At 38.3% G+C, this 26,295-nt stretch overlaps 1 protein-coding gene across 1 annotated transcript in view; it reads left to right on the top strand.

Annotated features, from left to right (window-relative positions):
- The first annotated feature begins 4,593 nt into the window (after positions 1–4,593).
- The window catches only part of LOC149199206 (putative disease resistance protein At5g63020), a 43,873-nt gene continuing 22,171 nt past the window's right edge, over positions 4,594–26,295 (top strand). The window contains exon 1 of the mRNA XM_089400486.1: positions 4,594–4,728. Within this exon, the coding sequence (XP_089256612.1) occupies positions 4,594–4,728 (135 nt within the window). The remainder of the gene's footprint in view (positions 4,729–26,295) is intronic.

Raw genomic sequence — 26,295 nt, 5'->3', positions numbered from 1 at the left:
GCATATCCTCAAATGGATCTACATTTTCTTTTGCATATTGCAGCTCTACATCATGAATAGATGATGGGGGTCCTGGAATGTAGGAAGTTGCATCAATAGGTTGGACTGGTGGTGGAGCAATATCCTCAAGTAGGTTGAGGTCAGTCATGACATTCAGTGTTAGGTTCAAGTCAAAGATCTTAGGCTCCACATCCCACATCCTGCTCGGATCTTTTTTATACTCTGGATCAACATGTGATAGAAGACAGAGGTTGGAATGAACTTACACAAGATCCTCAACTTTTGCCGCTCCCAGCCTGTTTCGTTTTACTGAATGGATGAAGCCATATGTACTCCAATTCCTCTCAGCCTAAGTCACCTGACACGGGGATTCGGGACACGTAGGATTCGAGATTCGTGGTGTCGGATTCGGACACGCTGACCCCCCGGAATAGGACACGTTATATATTATTTTGTTAAATATACATATATATATATATATATATATATATTAAAAATTAGATATTATCATATTTCTTACACAAATTTTAAGACAATTGTAGTTTTCTCATTAAGTCATCAAATCAAAATGTGTTACATAGATAGTGTTGGTGCAATGCCAATGGCAAATAGAAATAGAAAATATAAAACAACTACAGGTATACAAGCCTCAAGGCATCAATCAGCATCAGAATCAACATCACTGTCCCCATCATCATGGTCCCCACTGCTCTCCTCTGCATCCTCCTCCTCCCCTGTATCCATAGTCGCCTCTGCATCCGCTGGTATGGAGGTTGACCTCTCTAAGTCATCAAATCTAACAGGCTCTAGCACTGGATCATTGAGATCCATGTTGGCCAATGCCAACTCAACAGTGGTGTCCAGACCCATATCATCAGGAACAGTGTTACTTGGGAGCGGGAGCGAAAGCAGGGAGCGGGAGCGAAAACGAGAGTGGGAGCGACATATTCAGAAGCTCTTGGTTTGGTGCTCTTGATTAAATACGAGTTCCATACCCTAATACATGACAAAATTCAATGGAAACATTGCAATCCCCCAATCTTAAAATCCTGAAAAACTGATAAGTCTGTTGGATTTTGAATGAAATCTAAAATTCTACTTTCTCCATATGAAATTCAATGAGGCCGGAACCACTCTCAAACATCCTGAGTCATTTCATGATAATGTTAAAAATTTAAGTAAAAGGATGAAAATGAAGATTAAGGAGAATGTCACTTTTACTTTAAGAATTTAACATTACCATGAATAGCGTATCAATACTAGGGCCTAGACTTGATCATGAAGCTGCCAAAATGCTCTACTCCTTGCTGCAACAACACAAATCACTTGCCAACAGCACAAATCACTTGCCAAATGAAAATATTAATGAGCAAACATGCCCTTTTCTTTCCCGCACTGAGCTTAGCGAGTCTTGGAAACAAGACACGTGTCCCAAAATCGTGACACGCTTCTGAAAATCGCGACACGCCCTCAGACACAAAGTGTCCTGTGATTTGGACACGAATCCGGACCGAATCGTGTCGGATTCGCCGGATTCGGGATTCGTAGGGGGTTTAGGACGAATCCGGTGACGTAGCTCTCAGCTGATGAGGAACTAGCAACTTGTGATAACAACCTGGTGGCTAGAGTGAAGAGATGAATGCTATTCTCACCATGGAATCCCCACCAAGTAATAGAATCAAGATGCCCTCGATCATCCATAGCTACTGGTTCTGAAAAGCTACCAGTAGATTGAACAATTCCTCCAAATTCTTGGCATATTTCCATTGCAACTCCCACATTTCTGTAAGCTCAACGCTGTCTTGTATCCTTGTACCACTTCAGAATCCTTGTTTGGCATTGTTCTACTAGGTAAAGACAAAATTTTGGAATGATAATATTTGGGGTGTAACGCATAAGCCAAAATGTGTAATGGTGTGGTCATTTTGTTCCACCTTTCTGTAACTATGTCCTCCACTTCATAATAGAATGTTTCAAAAGGGTCATTTTCACTTGCCCCGGTAATTTCCCTTATTCTCTCCAACATACTATCAATGTTTTCATAAACTTCCCCTAAGAAAGATGTATCTGTGTCAAATGTTTTGTCAAAGTTAAGATTGGCTTAGTAAACCACATAAGGTATTAGACCTTGTCCCACCATGCATCATCAAGAATGATGGATTTGATTTTTTGCCTTCTACCAAAAGTGGAAGTCTTCCATGATTCCCAAAGATGGGCAATGACCATTGCTTGTAATGCTTGTCTCACTTCTATAAACCTCTTTATGACAAGAGTGTGGGAGACAAAACGAGTTTCAACAACCTACAAGTTTCAAAAAGTCAAATCTCAAATGAGAAATCATATATAAATTTGTAATTAAAATTAAGAATTTCCAATACAAATTTGAAATAAAATTGATTAAAAAAAGAGTACTTTCAGTAGCTCCAACTTTGCAAAACCTCGATATATGGCCTGAGACATTGAATAATTGGTTATGAACATTTGAATTTCTTTCGCTGCTATACATATTTCATTAATCCATTCAATCTCATCAATCTTGGCAAGCATAAGGTTCAATGAATGTACTGCAAATGGAGTCCAAAAGATGTGATCATATCGACCTTCCACAATCAAACCTGCAGCTTTACAAACCCGTGCATTGTCTGTAATGACTTGGACAACATTATGTGGCCCTACACTTTCTATTGCATCAATAAGAATTGTGGATAGAAAGATGCATCTTTTTCTATTTCATTGCAATCAACAACCTTCAAAAACAATATTAATTAACTGGTGGTTTCTTTGGTCTCTCCATCCATCAGATATGATGGTCACCCTTGTTTCTACCCATATATCTTTGATTGCTTGTAGCTGTCTATCCACGGATATCTTTTTGATGCCAACAAAGTAGTGCAGACCTTTTCATATCCAGGGCTTTTATACTCTTTTGATGCTCAATTAATTGCCTTAATCATTTGTTGCCAATAAGGAGAACACACCAAATTGAATGTTAGCCTATTTGCATAGATGTAATGAGATACATGTTCATCGACTATGTATCTACCATGGTTATTGAAAGCTGCTTCAAGAGGGTCTAAAGTGAGCCTTTTATTAGTGATGGTAGTTGGCCTAGATGGCAATGGAGGCCTACGTGTAGAGTTTTGCGCAGGGTGTTTTTCCTTAGCAAACTTCCTATCAACAGCATCTTGCAAAGATGCATAAAATTTTATTTTTTCAAAAGACTCAAACCTTGGTCAGGTTTTCCATTTGCGTCTTTTGGCCCGGTGCATACTTGCACCCCTGTGTTAGTTTGTCGAGTCAGATGGACTTTCACTCTAGTATATGAGCCATTTTTTATATCTTGGCATTCATTGCACTTCTATTTATAAGAACCATCTCTAGGATTTTTTCCAATAATCTCCACATACTGCCATAAAGGAGATTTTGGGTTTGTATTGATGTTTTCCCCTTCACTCTGCCTTGATGGTTCCATTTCTATAAGTTGTAGGTGTGACTGACTGCATATAAAATTCAAATTATAATTTATTATCAATAATTTAAAATTTAAAATACATAAAATTAAAACTAATGTATAGTGTTTAATCATAATGTTTAACGTTTAAAAAATGTTTAATTGTACACCTAAGAGTCCACTGTGCATTTCGACTGTAGGGATTTAAAAAATTTAAAAAATGTTTAAATTTTAATGTACACCTAAGAGTGCACTGTGCATTTCGACTGTAGGGATTAAAAAAATTTAAAAAATGTTTAAATTTTAATGTACACCTAAGAGTGCACTGTGCATTTCAAGTTTCAACTGCAGTGAAAATTTGTATTATATAATACAGAAACTAACCTTTCAAAATTCAGAGCCTTGCTCTGTCCTTGTCCTTGTCCCAGTAAGCTTTAGCCTTTGTCCCTGTTCCTGTAATTTAAATTTTTTAATGCCTCTGCCCCTGTCCCAGTCGACAGTCGCTGCCTGGAGATGGGGTCGACTATAATAATTTTCATAATTTACAGACACGGGCATGCTCCCCAAGGGTCGAATTAAACCTTAGAGACTGTGGTCAACGTTTGCTGCCTGTAATAATTTAGAGACAACCGATGGGGGAGACAAAGCTGGTGAAAATTCAAAACAACTGTTGCTGTTTGTAATGGGGTCGACTGTCTGTAACAGTGTAATGGGGTGTAGTGTATGTAACAGTGTAAAGTTTTTAATGCCCTTGTCGCCGGCCGGTTGCTGTGGAGTGACGAGTCAGCAGTGTGGGGGCCTGAAGAACGCTGGTTGCTGTGAGTTGTGACAGTGTGCACTGTGTAGTCGCTGGTTACTGTGGAGGTGGGGTCGGGGTCGTTTGTTGGAGCTGGAGCAGTTGCCTTTGGAGCTGGAGCCTGTCTGCTAAGTGAGAGGGCTGACAAAGAATGGGAGCAATCACCTTTGGAGTGGGAGCCTGTGCTGTACGCTGCTGCTAAGTGAGGGGGCCGACTAAGAATGTAACAATGGGTCCATGGGACCACTTCAGTCTAATTAAAAACCCAAGAAAGAAACCTAAAGTTAAAAAACCCGATTTAATTTTTGTTGAAATCTGGCTGTACGTAGAAGGATCCGTGTCTGAAATGAGGGATCCGTTTATGGAAGATCCGTTTCCTGAAAATCCGGATCCACCACTTAGCCGTTTCTCAGCCGGTTCAAGCCGGATCCAGATCGGATACCTGGAAACGCCGATCTTCAATGAAGACCTGCTGGATCTGGTAACTTGGTTGTTTGCCTAAAGAGATTCAAGTACCCTGTTACTTCTTATAGGTGCTTAAAGTTTGTGACTGCCATGCAGATCAGTTAATGCTCATATTTGGCTCTACTTCAGATGATAACACTGGGATAGGCTCCAAACTTATTGCAGAGGACAATAGTATTTTTTATAAAAAATATTTGAACTTCTTTTACATTAGAGTTGCATGCAAATTGCAGGTTGCATTTAGAGAACATTGACGGACTCAGTTGAAGGGTTTTGTCTTAACCCGTTCAGCTTTGTAAAATAGTCTAGACTCTAAATTAATATTTTTAACTTCAGCAGGATTCAGTATATTTTATGAGATGCAGATTACTTACTGTCTTGGATTATCCAGAGTGTTCCTTACCCAATTAGACACTTTCTGTTCTGCTTCTCATGATTCAGTGTATTTTATGAGATGCAGATTACTTACTGTCTTGGATTATCCAAAGTGTTCCTTGGCCAATTAGACACTTTCTGTTCTGCTTCTCATGTTTGAGAATCCAACAGTTTTTTCTGCTGTTAATTGCAATTTTTTTGTGACATAGAATGACATTGCTGCTACCTTTCAACTAGTAGTCATTTAATATTGTAAACTTATGGAGTTCTATAAATAGCATCCCATGTCAGTCCTATTATTAGAGGAATCCTATAATTTTTCTTCAGGACCAATTTCGATTGAGCTTTCTTGATTCTTTGTGGCCATCTACTGAAATCATTAACATATAAAGTGAAATCATATAAATAGAAGATGTGGAGTTGGAAGCATGCGAACAAATGGATAGTACTGTCCATCTTATGAATATGTTGCCCATAAACCATGGTCCTCTAAAATTAGAGATAATATTATGGTCGTAATCCATATTATCTCTGCTACTCTTGCTTTTGGACTTTTTGACTGGAAATGTTACACGTACCTATCTTACTTTTTTCCAAGTGTTCTAATGCATACAACATCTCTTTGGCAAACAAGCGTGGATTCTCAAATATAAGAATTTTATTTGGGTATAAATTCTTTTGTCATTCTCGCCTTTTCCTGGAAATTCTGCATGGTTTTAAAATTGTTTGTTGTCTATTTTGTTGGTAAGAACTTGGTTCCTGTTATTGCAGCTGCAGTCCGGGAAGAGAACACAGGAAATGTTTATAGAGTTTAGAAAGCTAGAGGTGTATCAGAAATTGTGATTCCACAGAAATGAAGAGTGAATACAAGTTGCAAAAATGTGTGAGGCTATCGTTTCAAAGTATATACAATGGTGAAGTTAAGGCAGACATATGTAAAGCATGTCCTTGTTTCCAATAATTTCATGACAATAAACACGCCCCAGAAAAATCTGTTCAAGATGGAAACAGAATCTTGCATGGATTTTCTGTTTCAGCTTCAGCAAATATTTTTTGAAAGCTTTGTATGTTGAGATGGGGAGGACTTTTGATTAATAAATGGTCCAAGGGCTTAAGAAAAAGAGCTTAGATCACTCAGAGGTTAATTTTTAAATGATATGATACATCTATGTTGTACTGAGTGAAGCAAAGTGCATTCCATAGCGCAGGTGTGATCCATCAGCTCTTTGTGGTACCCAATTAAATGGTGCATTGGGTGCATTGAATACAGACACCAGGAAGACCCATCTAAACCTGGTTCTCATAGGGTCCTTGAGTCGCTAAACTTGAGGATGCATATCTCGAGTTCACATGACTTCAAACTTCTCAAAATTGAGGTACATAGCAGACCTGGACTTAGAGGTACATATCAGTGCTTCAACAGAGAGAGAGAACATGACGACTAGCACTCGAGAACATGAAGATTATCAGTCTAAATGGTATCACCATTTGGCGCACAACAAAATTGAGAACTCGACTCTTTAGACAAGCTGAAACCAACCAACAATGCGATTTCTCTTGCGTTTTGAATCTAGCATTACTTCTGTATTATCCACTATCTGTGGATTAGCCTATATATTAGTCTTTTAGATGTTTATTGGGCATTGTTACCGGGGATATGCCATTGTTGTATCACCATAATCATTTCATCTGCTATATGCATGGATCCACTTATGTATCAGATGTTTTTTGGGCTTGTTTGCTGGGGTAATAACAGTGATGCTTTCCTTTAATAATTCATTTGGATTACTTATAAATTACTTCTCAAACCAGATTTACACCTCCATGCAAATAAAACACTGAGAAGATAATGTTAGGGTTGAAGAAAAATAAATATAACAATCAAGAAATACACATTCAAACCATGTACACCATGATTATCTGGAAAACCCCAATTGGGGGAAAACCAACCAACAATAGATCTATTATTGTCCTTGGCTAAAACACAGCCAAGCCGGCCAACAACCTGAGCTTTCACCGCTCAACCATGGTTGCCTACAATGGAGAATACACAAGCCTTTTAAGGGCTTCAACTACATGTAATACCATGAGCTCAATACCATGAGTCACCAATACTAGGTGCCCAAAACCACAATTGTTAACCATAACTGTTGACATAACCTCAACTCCACCATAGGGTCAAGTTTATCTAACAATCCCCCCTTTAAACTTGACTTTGGGTTTTCCTTGGCCAAATCTAGCCAAATCTGCCAAGTGAGCCAGCCACCACTCACCTCCAGGCCCTACCCAGTCAATGTTAGGGTATTTGATAATCTCACAAGCTTTCCTAGTTCAACATGCTTCATCATACCACCACATGCATCTCCATATCACCCAAGTGGACATTCAGACTTTACCAGTGATTTACTCGGTTATGCATTCCTTACCAGGTCTTACAGTCGTATACCCATTTACATGAAAATTTCCATTTTATTTTTATTTTGTTGCTATCTTGACCCACACACAACTTGAATTGCTGCAAGTTTAACCATGCATTTCACCCTGTAAGACTCCTATCCCACTATTTAACCCTTCTCTTGTAACTGAATTTTTATTTAAAATTTCTGTTACTATTTTAGAATAGAATTTTTTCTTTAACCATAAAAGCCTTTCAACAAATTTCTCTGGAAAAAAAAAGAATTACCTGACTTTCTTGATTTTATGAAAACAATGCTCTGTTCTTTTGTTTTGATCTCTCGGCTTCAGTAGATCAGGCAGGTTTTCGACTCAGACAGGCTTTCTGGTAATCCTCTACGTCCTCCTTTCTCTTCGATAGTAGCATCGTGGTCAACGATGGAGGGGTTTCACCCTCAGGGGCAACACTTCACACGCAGGGCAGCATTCTCCAATGCGCCTTTGGTGGGTACGCAGTAGTGGTGCCCTCCTTGACGCAGATGTCAAGGCTCCTCGATGCATGCAAAGATTCCTCTCTCCACGCCGGTGCCTCCTCGCTCCACTCCAATTCTGGATGCAGAGTATGTAGGTTCCTGCGTCCTCCTTTCTCTTTACATAGGTCGGTGCCTCCTCTTCACGCCGTGCAGAAGGTTTTTCTCCAGCCTCCACTCTTCACGATTTACAAACCAAACCGGACCTCAGAGTATACACGCAGGTGGCACGCGGCTCTGGTCTTCACGGGACTGCAGAGAATACACGCAGCAGATAGCACGCGGCTTTGGTCTTCATGCACTCAGACTAACTCAACTTAATCTAATTTACAATTTCAAAATTTAATTTAAATTTCCAAAAAATATTCCCAGGGCTTGGCAAAGGCTCGAGACTTCATTTTCTTCATGCTCCTCATCAAACCATCACTCAACGGACATTGTTGTTTTGTGCAATGAGCTATTGCTTCAACCAGCACCACCACTTTGTCGATGGGAACATTTCGAACAGCTATCCAAGGCCCTTGCCAACATACCATTTGTTAGGGTTCAAGAGAAATAAATATAACAATCAAGAAATACACATTCAAACCATGTACACCATGATTATCTGGAAAACCCCAATTGGGGGAAAAACCAACCAACAATAGATCTATTATTGTCTTTCGTTAAAACACAGCCAAGCCGACCAACAACCTGAGCTTTCTCTGCTCAACCATGGCTGCCTACAATGGAGAATACACAAGCCTTTTAAGGGATTCAACTACATGTAATACCATGAGTCACCAATACTAGGTGCCCAAAACCACAACTGTTAACCATAACTGTTGACATAACCTCAACTCCACCATAGGGTCAAGTTTATCTAACAGATAAGTTGTACTGGATCAAATTTCATGGAAGAACTGTGTTTGTCCCTAGAAAAGTTGTCCACTTGATAAAGAGAAAGGGGAAGGTAGCTTTTCTACCATCTCGTATTGCTTTGGCTAGAAGTTTAGTCCAAAAATAACGAATGACATCGAGCATTCTTTCATACATCTTTCCAAAATTTACCAATAAATCATTAAAAGCATTTTTGTTGCCATACCATTTATGTAGAGACTGTTCTTTTACCCATCCATTGTTGTGGCCTATGTCATAAGATTTGCCAAACTTCAACATTGAGGTTCAGAATTAAGTGAAAGTAATTTTTTTTTTGAGGTTCACCTAACCTCATCAAACCTCATGGTCATTGATCAAGTCAACAACTCAACCTCGTAACCTTGTGTCACAACTCAAACTTGTTATTTGATGTTTATTGATGTTGATTTCTTACTATTTTATGTTATATTTCATTTAAAAGTTTTATATATAAAAGAATGTAATAGTAAACCTCGTTTAAACTTCATATAAGAGTTAGAATTCAAAGCAAACCTAATCATTGCTGAATTTAAACTCAAACCCAAACCATGTGGCTTAGGTAGGTTGCCCGTGTTTGCTGTCGGTTTATTCTCTGTCACTAATCTTGGAAGAGAAACATAATCATTTCCATGTGAAAACCTGAGACAACATTTTTCATTTTTGTGCTTGGTTACCATAACTCTTGTCATAGATGTCACTCTCGTGGTTCTTTTACTAGTAGCAAGTTCTATTGTTTGGTAATGAAGCCAGTCAGCCTAGTTCCAATTGCGTACGTGATAGGTAGTTTGATATATCTGGCATAAGTTATATAGCTGTCTTGGATGCATTTTGAGAGTCCTTTGGTTATTTTTTATGGCGAGACTATATATGATCTATTCACTATGGTTTCTACAAATCTATCAAAAAGAATTTAGATTTTGACTTTGGCGTTGAGGTATTCTTTGATAAAAAATTCACATAAAATAAATAATTGAGACTATTTAAGAGGCCTTAAAGAGGTACAAAGAAAAATAAATGCAAGAGGCAAGACTATAGGAAAACTAGAGGGAAGCTTAAGTTTCAATTCCTAACCTTGTTTTGTGTACTCGTTTATACAAGTCCACACCACAAAATCAAATTGAGGTATTCATTATGGCTGCAACTAAAGGAACTTAAGTGCCCCAATTGCAGAGGATCCTAATAATATTTTTGGGTCTGCTAGAGCAGATATGCTTGAGAGTTACGAAAATAAGGATGCATGAGAGGCTCCAGTCATTCTCGAAAATTACAATTGATGGCATGTGTAATGTCCCTGTCCCCATAGGAAGCTTATGACGGAGTTAGCTAGCCTAAAGTGGTTCCCGTAGGTTAAAGTGTGGAAATAATTAATAAGGGGACTTAAATTTGCATAAGAAGACTTTATTAAAAAGGGGAAAGGTTGATATTTCATAGGCAAGTTGGATTTCACTTTAACTTTATAAAGTGAAGTATCATAAAACAACTTTATAAAAGTGAAGTTAATAAAAAGAAAAAGAAAAAATAAAGAGAGAAAAGGGAAGGTGAAGATGAAAAGACAAAAGGGAAGGTGAAGATGAAAAGACAATCCTAAACTCATTAAAGAGGGGAAATGAGGAGACTCTCGGCATTCGTGCATTGTGTGAGTTTGAAGAGAGAGCTCTTGGAGAGAGTTGGAAAAGAACGCTGAGGGCTTTGCAGCCCTAGCTGCCATAATAGATTTCAGTGTTGCAATGAGATTCCCTAGTTTGGATGTGAGAGTGAAATCACTCAAATTTCACTGTAGAGCTTCAATGGAGGATGGAATTTTTGAGAAATGTTGAAGTATTCAAGCTTTCTTTCAGTGGTTTATATCCTTATATTGCATTTTCCTATTTCCTATGACAGGCTGAAGGCTTCACAGAGAATGAAGTGTCAAAGGCAAATTAATATCAGTAAATAATGCAGTTTCATGGGACCCACAAATTATGCATACTTTTATGGTGGGGCCAGACCAAATATTTCTCCAAAGAGACATAACGTAAAACTTAGCCTGACTCAGGTTGAGCGCATCAAGGCAGCACACTTTCCATTGAAAATTATTGAGCTGGGTCAAGCCTTCCTGAAGGTGAAAAAAAGGGAGTTGGCTTAATTTTCCTTGGTGGGTTGATGCATTTCTAACTGCTGGACCTTATTTCTCTAGAAGGAACGAGTTGACATTCTTGTTGGATGAAAGCTGGGTCGTATTTCTTCCTGGGCAGCGTTTTCATTAAAACACTGAACGTGTGGATGGTGGGGTGCTTCAAATAGCCATAGGCTAGTCGTATTTTTGGTGTTGAGCGTGAGACTGTTCTCCCAAGGTCGTATTTTGAGTTCTGGAGGTCACATTGAGGAGGTCAAAAGCTATTTCTCCCTCATTCCTTGCTGTTGTAGCTTCACTGGAGGGCTTGCGTATCACCTTTAGAGTCATATTCGAAGGGTTGGGTGCTGAAACAAAACTTCTGGGCAATGTGTATCACAGCAAGTGTTGGAGCATCATCTTGGTGAGCTAAATAATTGCTTATGTACTCTCTGGTGTTGACAATCAACTAAATATTAGGTTCCATCTTCCAATCTGCTCTCTGTCTATTCAAGTTTGAATGAAACTGTCTATTTGTAAAGGCTGTTGTCTATTATCCATTGCATTAAATTTATGAAGTTAACTATTGCCAAATATACAATTGTCTGGAGACTGTTGATACATGTGGAGGAATTAAAAACAATGTACAGTGAGGCCAACTTATGAAAACATCACCTACAACAAAGTGTAACCGAACCATTTGAAGAAATATCTCCCTAAACTCCAACTAAAAAGTCAGAACTTTCTAAAGAAATTCAAAAGTTTGTCAAAGCAGACTCTTACAATGGTATGAAAGCCTTAATCTTGGCTCAACTTGTGGGTTTGGTTTGAAAGCAGTTGGCTGGAAAATTTACAACAGAAGAAAATCCATACACATGGATAACATATAGGAGGAAGCATACTTACATAGAACCAACTCCCATTTTAGAGGAAGATATCCCTAATATAGAGAGTGAGGAGACACCAAACAGGGGCAAGGGGTTAGAGAAAACACCTGAGTTTGAAAGACCAAATATGGGGGGATAAGGAGGAACAAGCTTTTAATAGCTTACTCAGGGCCATAAATGAGTTGGCTAAGGGCCAAAAGGAGATGATGGATGTGATGCGGGGTATGACACACAAAAGGGCTTCCAATGGAAAGGATTCATTGAATGGAGAAGGGTCCAACAATGTTGAGGACAATTAAGCTTGGACTTGTTGGCATTATGATGTATGTGTTGTATTTGATAGCAACCCACTTGTAGCACAATAACTCACTTGTATATGGTAACTAGATAAATCTACAGAAGAGATATCAGATGTGACAGAATGCATGACAACAGTGTTTACAGATGTGAAGAAATGCAGGGCAACTTCAAGGAATCAGTTCAGAAAGTATAGCAGGTAAACAACAAAGAATTGCAGATCAATGTTCACAGAATGAAGAAAGAGAGGTATACGTAGGTTCACTATATACAAGTCGCGTATACGTATACACACACTTTCACAGAAGGAAAAGCGCGTATACCTTGGAAAATTAAATTTTTTGTCCGAAGTATTTGGTCCATGGTATTTTGATCCATGGTATTCGTCCAAGGTATTTGGTTCGAGGTATTGACCCTAGGTATTTGGTCTAAGGTATTGGTCCTAAGTGGTTTTGGTCCATGGTATTGAGAAAGGCTTAAAACTATAAAATGAGGAGAAGATCATTAGGCCAAGGTGTGCAAGTGTCGAATATCTGATGAAGTGTGAGATTTAGGATGCAGGTTATTGGGTTATGGTGCATCGCTGGATCTAAACCAAGGATGAACCTTAGCTGATGAGGAGAGGTCATATCTAATGATGGATCAGGGACTTAAGGCGTAAAATGAACTATCATTATGTGTTTTTGCTCATGTATATTCTAGATTTGAACACTGACGCATATATTATTCTGTAAATGATATGATCTGGGTATAACTGAAGTTTGGAATAGTTGCAGAACTCTGAATTTATACTTGCAGATATATACGCTGGTTAGCTTTGAGCAAAGCGCGTGTACACATAGGTTTGACACATGGAAGTAGCGTATACCTTATAAAATATATTTCAGTTGTTTTCCCTTTACTGTTGCAGAGTTGTGGGTTCTGGCTTGGGTTCAGGTTACTGTATTCTGGTGACAACATTCTGAATAATCAGATTGATGGGTTGTCAAAGTGATTGAGTGATTCGGTTGTGGTTGGTTCAAAAGGAGATTGGTTGATGCAGATATATTTGATGATTGAATGATGTTGATGGATCTAGTCTGAAAATTTATGAAACGAGGTCCCTGAAGGAAGAAAGAAGGTCGTAGCCTTCTGTAGGTCAGTGCCTACGTACTAGCAAACATATCAGCTAGTACAAGAGCTAGGGGGTTGTAGCTCCCTTCCAGTAGAAGCTGGAGAACGAGAGAAGGTTGCAGCGTTTTGCAGGTAGAAGCCTGCGTATTGGTATAAGACTGCACCAGTAGAAAAATTGTAAACTGAATTATCTTATTATTAAAAGAAGACAGAGACGACAGTAGCAGGTGGTTTTCACCCACATTGGGTTTCCACCTTATATCTTGGTGTTCATGTGTGTTTCTTATGTGTGATGCATTATTCTGCTTTTACTGCACTGTTTAATGAATTCCTGATATACTGATTAAAGTTCAATACATGATAATTTGGGTAAATCAAAAGATCTCTGCATATACGCTGGTTTCATTAAGTATAGTTGTGTATACACGCTAGTTCATTGAGCTGAAGTAGCGTATACAAATCAGTTTTGAAATTTAAGGTATTGATCTGATAACACTGATTCACCGCACCCCCCTCCCCCCCTTAGTATTATTTCCAACAATTGGTATCAGAGCAGGTCCTTCAGAAGAAGCTTGATCGCTTGAAGGAAGATCCATCATCATGAGTAATCAAGAAAGGGGGGGATCCACCAGACTGCCAATCTTTGATGGGAGCAATTTTGTTCACTGGAAGGTAAGAACCACGACCTATCTTCAATCTCTTAGAACATATGTCTGAGAAATCGTGGAAGGAGGATATACATTTCCATCAGCAGTTCCTACAGATACGACAGGTAAAAAGCAATATGAAACCAATGCCAAGGCTGTCAATACATTATTGGGAAGTCTGTCACAATCAAAGTTTGTCAAAGTTATGCAGCTCAAATCAACGAAAGAAATATGGGAAAAAATCGTTCTAAGCTACGAAGGAGACTCTCAAGTAAAACGTGCTAAACTGCAAGCTCTTAGAATTCAATATGAAACTCTCAAGATGCACAATGATGAAAGTATAGCTAGTTACTTCTTACGTATAGATGAGGTTGTTAATTGCATGAAGAATCTGGGTGAAGAGATAAAGGAAGTTACCTTAGTTGAAAAAGTTTTAAGATCCTTATCTGCTAAATTTGAATCAAAAGTATATGCCATAGAAGAAAAGCAAGATCTATAGACTATTACTATGACACAGCTTCACAGAATCTTAACTGCCTTTGAGATGAGAAAAGGAGGTCCATCAGATATGAGAGAAGCCGCATTTAAAGCTTCAACAAAAGGAAAAGAAGAACTCAATGAATCAGGACATATTTCAGAAGAAAAAGAGGAAGTAAACTTTGTGAAGAAGTGTTATGAACCCAGCTCAAGAAAAGATAGAAAAGATAGATCAACGCCTTAGAATTCAGCCTCTTCGAGGGGGCAACCTCCTTTACATTACATAAATGAACAATTCTTGGATGATACAAATGACAAAACCTCCTTTCTATATATAGGAGTCTAAGGAGTCACAATATAATCCAGCCGACCTAACAATAATAATATAAAGCCACAAAAATAACAATAGAGGGATTCTATGGGGCACAGAAATAACAATATGGGGGTAATAGGGGCACAACAATATAAATAAGGGGTATAACTACAATAGTAATGGGGTAATCACTAGTATTATAGGGACCCAACATGCCCCTCTCCTTCAAAAAAGTGTTGTCCTCAACGCTTGAGTAGTTCTGGATACTTCTGCATAAAATTCTCATCCTCCCATGTGGAATCTTCAGCGGATAAGTTCTTCCACTTGATAAGATACTCTGAAATTGATCGATTTCGTAGCTGTCGAGTTCTTGTTTCTGTGACTGCTTCCGGTTCCAATATAATTTTTCCTTCCTCGTCAAGTTCTGGCAATATTGTTTGAATTGGGAGCTTGTCACCTATAACCTTCTTTAAACATGAAACATGGAAAACTGGGTGCAATCGAGAAGCTGCAGGAAGCTCCAATTTGTATGCCATAGTACCAATCTTTTGCAACACCTTGTACGGACCATAATACTTTGGTGATAATTTATTATCCTTCTTAGCTTGCTTTAGGGACATTTGCTTATATGGTTGTAGCCGTAGGAATACCCAATCACCTACATCAAAACTTCTTTCACTGCGATGTTGATCTGCCTGTTGTTTCATTCTATTTTGTGCCAACACGAGGTTATCCTTTAAGAGTTGGAGGACTTGTTGTTGATGTTCGATGTGATGTTCCACTGCCTGAACCTTAGAATTTTCTCTTAAATATGATGTGATGGATGGTGGTTGATACCCATAAAGTGCCATAAATGGGGTCATTTTTGTTGCTGTATGGAAGGAAGTGTTATACCACCATTCAGCCAGAGGCAACCATTTGACCCATTGTGTCTGTTTATCAGATACAAAGCAACGAAGATATCCTTCCAAACATTTGTTTACTATCTCAGTTTGCCCATCAGATTGAGGATGATAAGATGAGCTATGAGCTAACTGAGTACCAAGACAAGAAAATAATTCTGTCCAAAAATTTCCAGTGAAAATGGGATCTCTGTCACTTACAATAATCTTTGGGTTTCCATGTAGCTTTTGAACTGTTTCCATAAATGCAGTAGAAACTGTACTGGCTTTAAATGGATGTGATAATGCACAAAAGTGTGCATACTTGGTAAGTCTGTCAACTACCACCATGATGACACTCTTTCCCTCAGACTTGGGTAAACCTGTGATAAAATCCATTGAAACCTCCTCCCAACGTTGGCTTGGAATGGATAAAGGTTGTAATAGACCCGGTGTCTTAATTGTTTCAACTTTATTTTGTTGGCAAACCAAACATTCCGCCACAAACTTTTGAATATCTGATTTAAGGCCATCCCAAAAAAATTCCTTCTTAACCCTGTGGTAAGTTTTTAAAAATCCTGAGTGCCCTCCTAAGGGAGAAGTGTGCAATTCCATAAGAATCTTTTGTTTTAGCTGGGAATTCTTACAGAGGTATAAGCGATCTTTGTACCATAACGAATCATTTTGCCAGCTAAATGTATCAGAAGTACTGGAATCTTGTTGTAGCTTTCGAATAAGTGCCCACACTTCTTCGTCATTCTTCCATTCCTCCCTTGCTTCGTTTATCCAATCTGGTTGGATAATAGAAATGGCACACAACAATGCTTCCACATCCTCATCCTTTCTTGAGAGTGCATCTGCCACCACATTTTGCTTCCCTTTTTTGTAGATGATTTCAAAGTCATAACCCAACATCTTTGTGACCCACTTTTGTTGCTCTTCAGAGGATAATCTTTGTTCTAAAAAGTATTTAAGGCTATCATGATCCGTTTTTACCTTGAAGTGTCTTCCCATTAGGTAGGGTCGCCATTTCTTAAGTGCATGGAGTATTGCCAACATTTCCTTCTCATAAATAGCTTTGCTTAAAAACTTTCCCTTGATTGGACGACTTTCAAAAGCAATGGGTCTTTCATCTTGCATTAGAACAACACCAATTCCATTTCCTGAAGCATCACATTCCACAATAAAGGTTTTTGTGAAGTCCGGTGTAGCTAAGACCGGTGCTTGGCACATTGCCTCTTTAAGATGTTCAAAGGCCTTTGTTGCTTCCGGAGTCCATGAAAATGAATCTTTCTTCAATAATGTTGTTAGAGGTGCTGCTATTCTCCCATAATTCTTAACAAACTTGCGATAATACCCTGTCAACCCAAGAAATCCTCGCAGATGCTTTATGGATGTGGGGATTTTCCATTCCTTAATGGCTTTAATTTTGCTAGGGTCTACCTTAACTCCTTCATGAGATACAATATGACCCAAATATTCCACCTCCTGGACTCCAAAGAAACATTTGGATCTTTTTGCATATAATTGTTTCTCCTCCAATAGTTGTAGCACCCTGTCAACATGTTCAACATGATCCTTCCAAGACTTGCTGTAGATTAGTATATCATCAAAAAATACTAACACAAATTTTCTAAGGAATGGTTTGAAAATTGAATTCATCAAACCTTGAAATGTTGAAGGTGCATTGGTAAGGCCAAAAGGCATGACCAAAAATTCATAATGACCCTCATGAGTTCTAAATGCCGTTTTCGGAATGTCTTCAATCTTCATTCTGATTTGATGATATCCCGAACGAAGATCCAACTTGGTGAAGTAAATTGATCCATGCAATTCATCCAGTAATTCATCAATGACAGGAATGGGGAACTTATCTTTAATAGTGAGCTTGTTGAGCTCCCTATAATCCGGACACATGCGCCATGATCCATCCTTCTTGTGCACCAATACTACTGGAGCTGAGAAAGAACTTTGACTCGGTTGAATTATACCAGCCTCTAGCATTTCTGCAACCATACGTTCAATTTCACTTTTTTGGACATAGGGATATCTGTACGGCCTGATGTTTGGAGGAACACTTCCTGGAATCAGATGAATAGCATGATCATGATCACGCATAGGTGGGAGACCTTTGGGAGTCTCAAATACCTTGGAATGATTGTCCAGGACTTTTTGGAGATCTGGAGAAATAGATGATTCCAATGTGGAAACATCTAGCGAACATAATTGTGCAATTACACCTCTTTGCTCCTTTTTTAGAAGCTTTGTCATGCCATTAGAGCTGATTATCTTTCCTGGTTTCCCTGCAATACCCCTTAATTCAACTTCCTTTCCTTCCGTAGAAAATTTGATGAAAAGTTCTTGAAAATTAAAAGCTATTGTACCCAAGGATTGTAGCCATTGGACTCCTAGTACAACATCAGCACCTCCCATTGGAATGGAAAGCATTGGGCTAGTCAATACATATTCTCCCATGGATAGCTTGATATTATGGCACTTTCCAGAGCAATTTATTGTTCCTCCATTTGCAATCATCACTTGACACTCTGGTGCTGGATATAGGAAGCAATTCAATTCTTTTGCTACCCTACAATGAATAAAATTGTGGGTGCTTCCTGAATCAATCAACACTATTACCTTTTTCTTCTTGATTTGTCCTTCTATCTTGATGGTTTGAGGAGTGGTAATTCCCGCCAATGCATTACAAGATATGGTCGGATTTATTTGTTCTTCATCTAGGCTTTGTTCCTGGAGTATATCTTCTTCTTTTGACCTTTCTTGCTCCTTTTCTTCTTCCTCTTCACAATCTATGTAGAATAATTTCTTCTCAGCACACTTATGACCTTTAGTGTATTTGCTATCACAACTGTAACAAAGCCCTTTTGCTCTTTTTTCTTCCAATTGTTGTGGTGTCAACCTTATAGGTTGTGGAAGACTAGGGGCAACAACACTTCCGTCTTTATAGTTGTGAGTGGTATGCTTCCTGGTTGCCATAATTTTGCTTTCCATTTTTCTTGCTAACCTGAATGCCTTCTCTAATGAATCAGGTTCCCAAAGGCGAACATCATGTTGGATATTATCCTTTAAAGACCCTATGAACACATCAATCCTATGCTCCTCTGGAATATCTTTTACCCTTATGTTCAATTTTTGGAACTCCTCAATGTGCTCCATTATTGAACCCTTTTGTTTGAGACTTATCAATTGGCTAAAAAAAGTGTTGCTTTTTGTATCCTCATAATGTGCTATCAATTCTTCCGTAAAAATTGCCCAAGTGATAAATTGTTTACGAGAGCAAAGCCATTGATACCATACAAACTGATTTGGTTCCAAATATACAAGTTGCCATACGTACCTTTTGTGTGTTTTGCACATTATTGAGATCGAAGAATTGCTCCATCTGTAATATCCATGTGGCGGGATCCTTGCCATCAAACTTCCTCATATCGATTTTTGGAATATGGTGATTCTTCGATCCAACATTAGCGTCTATGGAATCATGATTAACATTTCTTTTGTTCTCATCATGAGTTTCCTTTACTACCTTTTCACCATTAGTGACCTTTTCTTGTAGCAACTTCTTCAATTCTTCCATGTCTGTCTTCAAATCTATCTTCAAATCTGCCATCGAATCCTCCATCTTAGCTTCCATGCCCTTTATCTTAGATTCCACGCCATTTATCTTAGATTCCACGCCACTTATCTTAGCTTCTGTTAGCTTTTGTGAGCGTGACATTTGTTGCACTTGTTCTTGTAATTTTGATATATCATGTAGCATTTCTTCCTCTTCTTCATGAGTCATGCTAGAGCTTTCAGGTTCCTTACTAGGTGTTTGCATTTTCTTTCCTCGGGGCATCAGTTACCGATAATAATGCTTTACTATGCCCTTTGAATTCCGTTAAACCAAGCTTACACAAAAATTAAAAAAAAAAACTACACACCTTTTTTCACTTTATAGAAGCCTGATATTGAATCTGATGTATCTCTGTAATTTCAGATCATCCAGTTCTGAAATTGCTACCTGTAGTAGCCTTCTGCGTCCTCTTTCCAATGCCACAAGTCTGAGCCAAATTGGATTCTCCAAGGAAGAGTTATGTGAAATCTCCCACAGTGACTTGCTTTTAGACTGGTTCAGTAGAGCGAACTTGTACGACGTGCCACGAGTCACTGTTTCAACCTTTGAATCTGAAACACACACACAAGAAACTACAGTCCGTCCTCTTTCTGTACCTTCTTACGAAATTTCAATCCGATCCCCAGAGAGAAAGTTATGACGATTTTCCCCAGGTCACCTGTTTTGAATGTAATTCAGGAGTCTGCAAAAAGACCAACTTCCTCAGATCATATCTCCGCAAATATCGCGCGAAAAGCTCTGAAATTCGGACCCAAGGTTCAGCGCGATTTCTTCTCAAATGGGTTTTTTTTGCGACTTCTGAAACGTCACAGAAAAAAAGTTATAGCGAAAATGCCACGATGACCTGTTTGGAGCAGCGAAACCCTAGAATCCAAAGCTCTGATACCAAATGTTATGAAACCAGCTCAAGAAAAGATAGAAAAGATAGATCAACGCCTTAGAATTCAGCCTCTTCGAGGGGGCAACCTCCTTTACATTACATAAATGAACAATTCTTGGATGATACAAATGACAAAACCTCCTTTCTATATATAGGAGTCTAAGGAGTCACAATATAATCCAGCCGACCTAACAATAATAATATAAAGCCACAAAAATAACAATAGAGGGATTCTATGGGGCACAAAAATAACAATATGGGGGTAATAGGGGCACAACAATATAAATAAGGGGTATAACTACAATAGTAATGGTGTAATCACTAGTATTATAGGGACCCAACAAGAAGCTTCAACGGGGTTTCAGAAGATTCAGAGGTAAACTACCTTTCAAATGTTTTGCCTGTGGCAGAGTCGGTAATTATGCTGCCAAATGTCCTCATAAAGATAAATATGATAAAGGGGAGGAATTTGCAAAATGGAATAGAAAACAAAGTGTAAGTAAAAAAAGCTACTATACTCATGAAGATAGCGATGGTTTATCAAATAGTGATGAAGATAAAAATAGTAATGACTATAGACTTATGATGGCTTATAAAGATGATTTTTGGATGCTTTAGATGAAAATGACCTTTATAAAGAAATCTCTAAACTCTAAATCTTTTTAGAAGAAAAGAGTATGATGATTGATACCTTGACATACCAACTTGCTGAAAGAGAAAAACACAATGAAAAACTAGAATGTGAAATTGTGGGTCTAAGAAAGGATCTTGAGAAAACATAAGTTCTCTATCTTAGATTTGCTAAAGGATCAGAAACCTTAAATGAAATTATCAAAGTGTAGTGTTCTCCTCTGATAAAGACAGGTCTTGGATATACTGAATAAGCATCTCAATCACAAAAGCCGTCAACCGCCACTGAAAGCTATCTTGATGCAACAAAGAGCGGTGAATAGTTTGACAATCATCAGCAAATGCATAAAGCAGATCACTAGGTAAATCAGGGTCAATTTACTTCAAGGATGAACAGAAACTACAATCAACCTCAGGTAATTCGTACTCAATTTGCTTCAAAGACAAATATCAATAGAAACTACAATCACCGGGTCAGTAGATTCGATAATCGCAGGAACTTCTTTAATGGTCAATGTTTCTCATGTCATAATTTTGGACACAACGCTGTTCAATATGTTGCTTACAAAACCATCATGACTAGAGAAGCACGAAATCAAAGGAATGTGACAGGGATCAAGAAAAGTTATTATATGAACTTTTCTTTTCTTGAAAATGAAATAGAATGTTCAATTTGTAACAACTTTGGTCATGAAGAATTTGAATACAGGAGTAAATTTGAGCAAATATCTCAAAATGAACAAACTCCATTAAATCCCAAAATATGGAGAAAGAAAGAACCGAAAACAGAAAGATGTGGTCTAGCCTTGTATGCAGAAGGACAAGAAAACCAGTGGTACATCGACAGTGGATGCTCAAAACACATGACAGGGGACAAAGAAAAACTACACTCATATAATGCCTTAGAAAAGGAAAAGAGTGTCTCATTTGGAAACAACACTCCTGCTGTCATAAAAGGTAAAAGCTCTGTTTTCTTGAAAGAAAAAGTTAAAGTTGAGAATGTTATGTATGTTGATGGCTTAAAGCATAACTTGCTGAGTGTGAGTCGAATGTGTGATCAAGGAAATGAAGTAGTGTTTCGATCAAATGGATGTGTTGTTCATGAGCTTGATACAGGAGAAATCGTGATCAAATGTACAAAAACTCCAAACAACCTATACATACTCAAGGGAGGAAAACAACAGTGCTATCTAAGCAAAAATGATGAAAACTGGCTATGGCACAGAAGATTGGGACATCTAAGATTTTCTCAAATAAGAAAATCATGCAAATTCCAGGCTGTTCGTGATCTTCCAGATATCAACATTCCTGAAAATACTATATGCAAATCATGTCAATCCGGTAAGCAAACCAGATTTCACTTCATCGAAAAGGAAGGGTCAGCTAGTAAGCCTCTTGAACTTGTTCATACTGATTTATGTGGACCATCAAGGAAAAAGTCACCTCGTGGAGAATAATACTTTATATTATTCATTGATGATTTTTCCAGAATGTGTTGGATAGGTCTTCTAAAGCATAAAGATGAAGCATTTGAAAAGTTCAAAGCCTTCAAAGCTTTGGTTGAAAATGAATCAGATCGCAAAATCAAATGCCTCAGATCTGATCGAGGAGGGGAATTTACCTTGGATGAATTCTTTGACTTTTGTGAACAACATGGAATAAAAAAGAAATTCTCCACCACAAGGGCTCCTCAACAAAATGGAGTGGTAGGAAGGATGAATAGAACTGTTCAACAAATGACTCGTGCTATGCTATATGAATCTAGAACTCCTACGACCTTCTGGGGTGAAGCTGCATTCGCCGCCGTCACTATTCTCAACCAAGCAAATGTTCGGGTAAACAACACTCAAACTCCACATGAACTTTGGTATGGTAAGACTCCTACTGTAAAATACTTCAAAGTTTTTAGAAGCAAATGTTACATCAAAAGGACTGATGAAAAACTTGGTAAGTTTGAACCCAGAGCAGATGAAGGTATTCTTCTTGGCTACTCTTTCCGAAGTAAAGGATATAAATGTTATAATAAAAGACTTGGGAAAATTATTGAAAGTATCGATGTTGTGGTTGATGAAGCATGCAAAAATCCAAAACAGATAAAAACCGAAGGTTATGACAATGAACAAGATGAGGATCATTTTCCCACATCAAATCACACTGATTCTGAAGAATAAACCAATGAAGTACCAGAAGAAGAAATAATGATAGAAGAAAAGACTCCGTCCAGGTATGTTCAGAAAAATCATCCAGAAACTCAAATTTTAGGGGAAAAAGGGGTAGGTGTGTAGACAAGAAGAATCATTGCCGAAGCCTCAAGCTATCTAGCATTACTATCTTCCACTGAACTTCAAAATGTAAATGAAGCATGCAAAGATAAATGTTGGGTCAAGGTCATGAATGAAGAATTTGAGCAAATTGAAACGAATAATACTTGGGAATTAGTTCTTAAATCTCATGATAAGAATATTATAGGAACTAAATGGATATTCAAAAACAAGCTGAACGAAAATGGGGAAGTTATTAGAAACAAGGCCAGACTTGTTTGTAAAGGATATGCTCAACAAGAAAGTATAGATTTTGAAGAAACTTTTGCCCCTGTTGCTAGACTTGAAGCCATAAGAATGTTTCTTGCCCTTTCTAGTTTTCAAAAATTCAAAGTATACCAAATGGATGTAAAATCTGCCTTTCTTAATGGAGACTTAGAAGAAGAAGTCTATATTGAACAACCAGAAGGATTCATACTTGGAAATGATGCAAAACTTGTATGCAAACTCATAAAATCTCTCTATGGTCTAAAATAGGCTCCAAGGGCATGGTATTACCGTCTTGACAAATATCTCCACCAACAGGGTTTTTCAAAGGGGTTAACAGATAGCAATCTATATACAAAGATGGACACTGATAAATTGCTAATAATTGTTGTGTATGTTGATGATATCATTTTTGGTAGCAATGAAGAATCCATGAGTCAAAATTTTGCCTCAGTAATGCAACAAGAATTTGAAATGTCCTTGCTTGGTGAGCTTACCTACTTTCTTGGTCTACAAGTTCAACAAAATAAAGATGGTATTTTTCTCTCACAAACCAAATATCTCAAACAGATCCTGAAAAAGTATGGCATGAAAGATTCTAAACCACTATGTACCCCAATGGTAACAGGATGCATTGTTAGCTCAAATGATGAATCAACAACAGTACATCAACCAACTTACAGATCCATGATTGGCAGTCTGCTTTATCTAACAGGGACTTGACCGGACATCATGCATGCAGTGGTGTTATAGACATTTTTGTGCCCTACAACTCTAAGCATGAAATGTCCATAAACCAAGGGCTCCTAAGTCCCTAAAAGTGTTGTTCTAACCCCTAAAGGAACAAGGTCAACAGATTACAGCTTCTCCCAGAAGTTCTCCATGAGAAACTGCTCAGAATTGATCAAAACAGGATCATTGCCGCTGCTCCACTGGTTAAGTGCGTTGCATCTCACCTAAATACACTGTGAGGGTGCGTTGCATTTCAAAAATCCCTTATGTGGGGTGCGATGGGCGAGAAATGACAAATGGCAGTGTCATTCCGCGAGGTGGAGAGACAATGGAAGCTTCCAGAATCTTCTCCTGTGACACTTGCCTCACTGAATTCGACCAAGGATCAGTAAGAGGCCTTCAGTCTCCAAGTGGAAGCAAGAACTATCAGAGAGAAGAAACTAATCAAATCACAAGCTGACTCATCCCCCTTACAGATATCTATATATGGATCCCTCATCCCAGAGATCCAGGGGCTGGAATTTTGCATATTGTAAGGAATTGCTGTTGGTTTCTAGAGACAAACATCAGATTGTTGGGTGATCTAAGCTTTGTTTGAGGTGAAGAGGGGCTTCTTTGCTGGGAGGTTGATGCTGGGTCGGAACCACTGGTTGTAACTCCTCCTGGATCTTTTCTTGTTTATCAATAAAAACTATTTGAGTTTTCCTCCATGCTTTTGTATCATTGATGCTTGTTACATATGTATGGTCAATTTACATCTGATCCTAGATTGTTTATGAATATAGATCCATGTCTTTGTATAGTGCTATGCTTCTGTGATCTTACAGGTACTTTGTGAAGCTGGGTGTGCAAGGGAGCAGGTAGCTGAGGACTATCAAAGAAGAGAGGGATCGAATCGAAGGATTAGCGCAAGACAGAGGTTGGTCTTTCTGTTCCTCTCTATCTATAATTCATAAAGGAAAAACAAAAGTAGTTTTTCTCTGTTTGTTTCTAAGGCAGCTGTCACACCTTAGTGGGATAGAGCAGTTCTATATAGACACTTTTCCCTGTAACAAAATGGCGACTCCATTGGGGAGCTAATTAGTTTGTTTGTTTATCATTCTTTGTTGTTTGTTTCATAAACTTACAAGTAGCATTCGAACTGCATTTGCCATAACAAATGCAAAGTAGATAACTGCTACTTCAATCCATCCACTGGATCTGTTTATAATTTAAACAACTGATTCACAAACTATCTAATTGCCCTTGTGATAGCTCTTAGATCCTCCTTAGATCTACCCCTGATTGTTGCATTACTGATTTCTTTTTACTCGGCCAAAAACCAAGAACTGAACTGCAAACTGTGACCCGGAACCCGAACAGAGTCTCGTTTCTGGCCTAGCACAGGTACTGTTCAGAGATTCTGAATTTCAACGCACTTCTCGAGTGGACAACCTGCGCTGCATTTCAGATTCTCTGTGTTATAGGTGCGCTGATCAGACTAGCTCTGTGCAGCTGTGGCTTATGTGCTTCATTCTTTCCAGTTCTATTCCTGTATTTTGCTGCCTATGATCAGTGTATGTCTGTTTGAAACTCCTTTCCTTACTATTATTCCGCCTCCTTTGTACGAAAGAACTGTAGATGTTTTTGTGTGTTTGTTGAGTCATTTACAGTTCTCCTTTGCAAAAGTAGCATAGTCGCACTGTCGTCCTTTGATTTGAATCTGTCGCAAGTGTCGGTTTCGGTCGTAGGAGAAAGTTTGATTGCTGTTGATGGTCGATTATCCTGTTACTATTGCCTTTGATCTGAATTTGTAATTTTCTAGTGTCAAAAACAAGTATTCATTTCAAAATTGTAAGGTGTCGTAATCATCTCTATTTTTGATTTCGAAAAGAAGCTTGTTTATATTTGTCGCTTGAAAAGAATTTCAGATTTGTACGTCAACTTTCTTTTTAGCATCCATATACTAAGAAAGTCGAAAACAAATACATGCATGTGCATTTGCATATAGACAGTCTGTTTGGCTTGATTTAGGAAAGTGCATTACAGTGTGCTCTTTGTGAAAAGGTTCTGTCTTTCTTTTCCCTAGTAGCTAGGATTTTCATTGCATAAAAGAGATAAAAAGTTTGTTTATCATCTTTAGATTGCATTTTAGAAATTACATCTACATCTCGTGGTGAATCCGAAAGGCAAACTTCATAAGCAAGATCAACTTAAAATAAATTCAATGAATTTAACAACGCTTTGGAACTTAACGCACAACATTTAGAGGTCTAGGCTAGAGACGTATTCCGGCG

Source organism: Pinus tabuliformis, chromosome 2_1 (genome assembly GCF_031772625.1).
Source record: "Pinus tabuliformis cultivar Carrire ecotype Pingquan chromosome 2_1, CPIR1, whole genome shotgun sequence".
Taxonomy (NCBI): domain Eukaryota; kingdom Viridiplantae; phylum Streptophyta; class Pinopsida; order Pinales; family Pinaceae; genus Pinus; species Pinus tabuliformis.
This window is presented reverse-complemented; position numbering and strand designations above follow the sequence as displayed.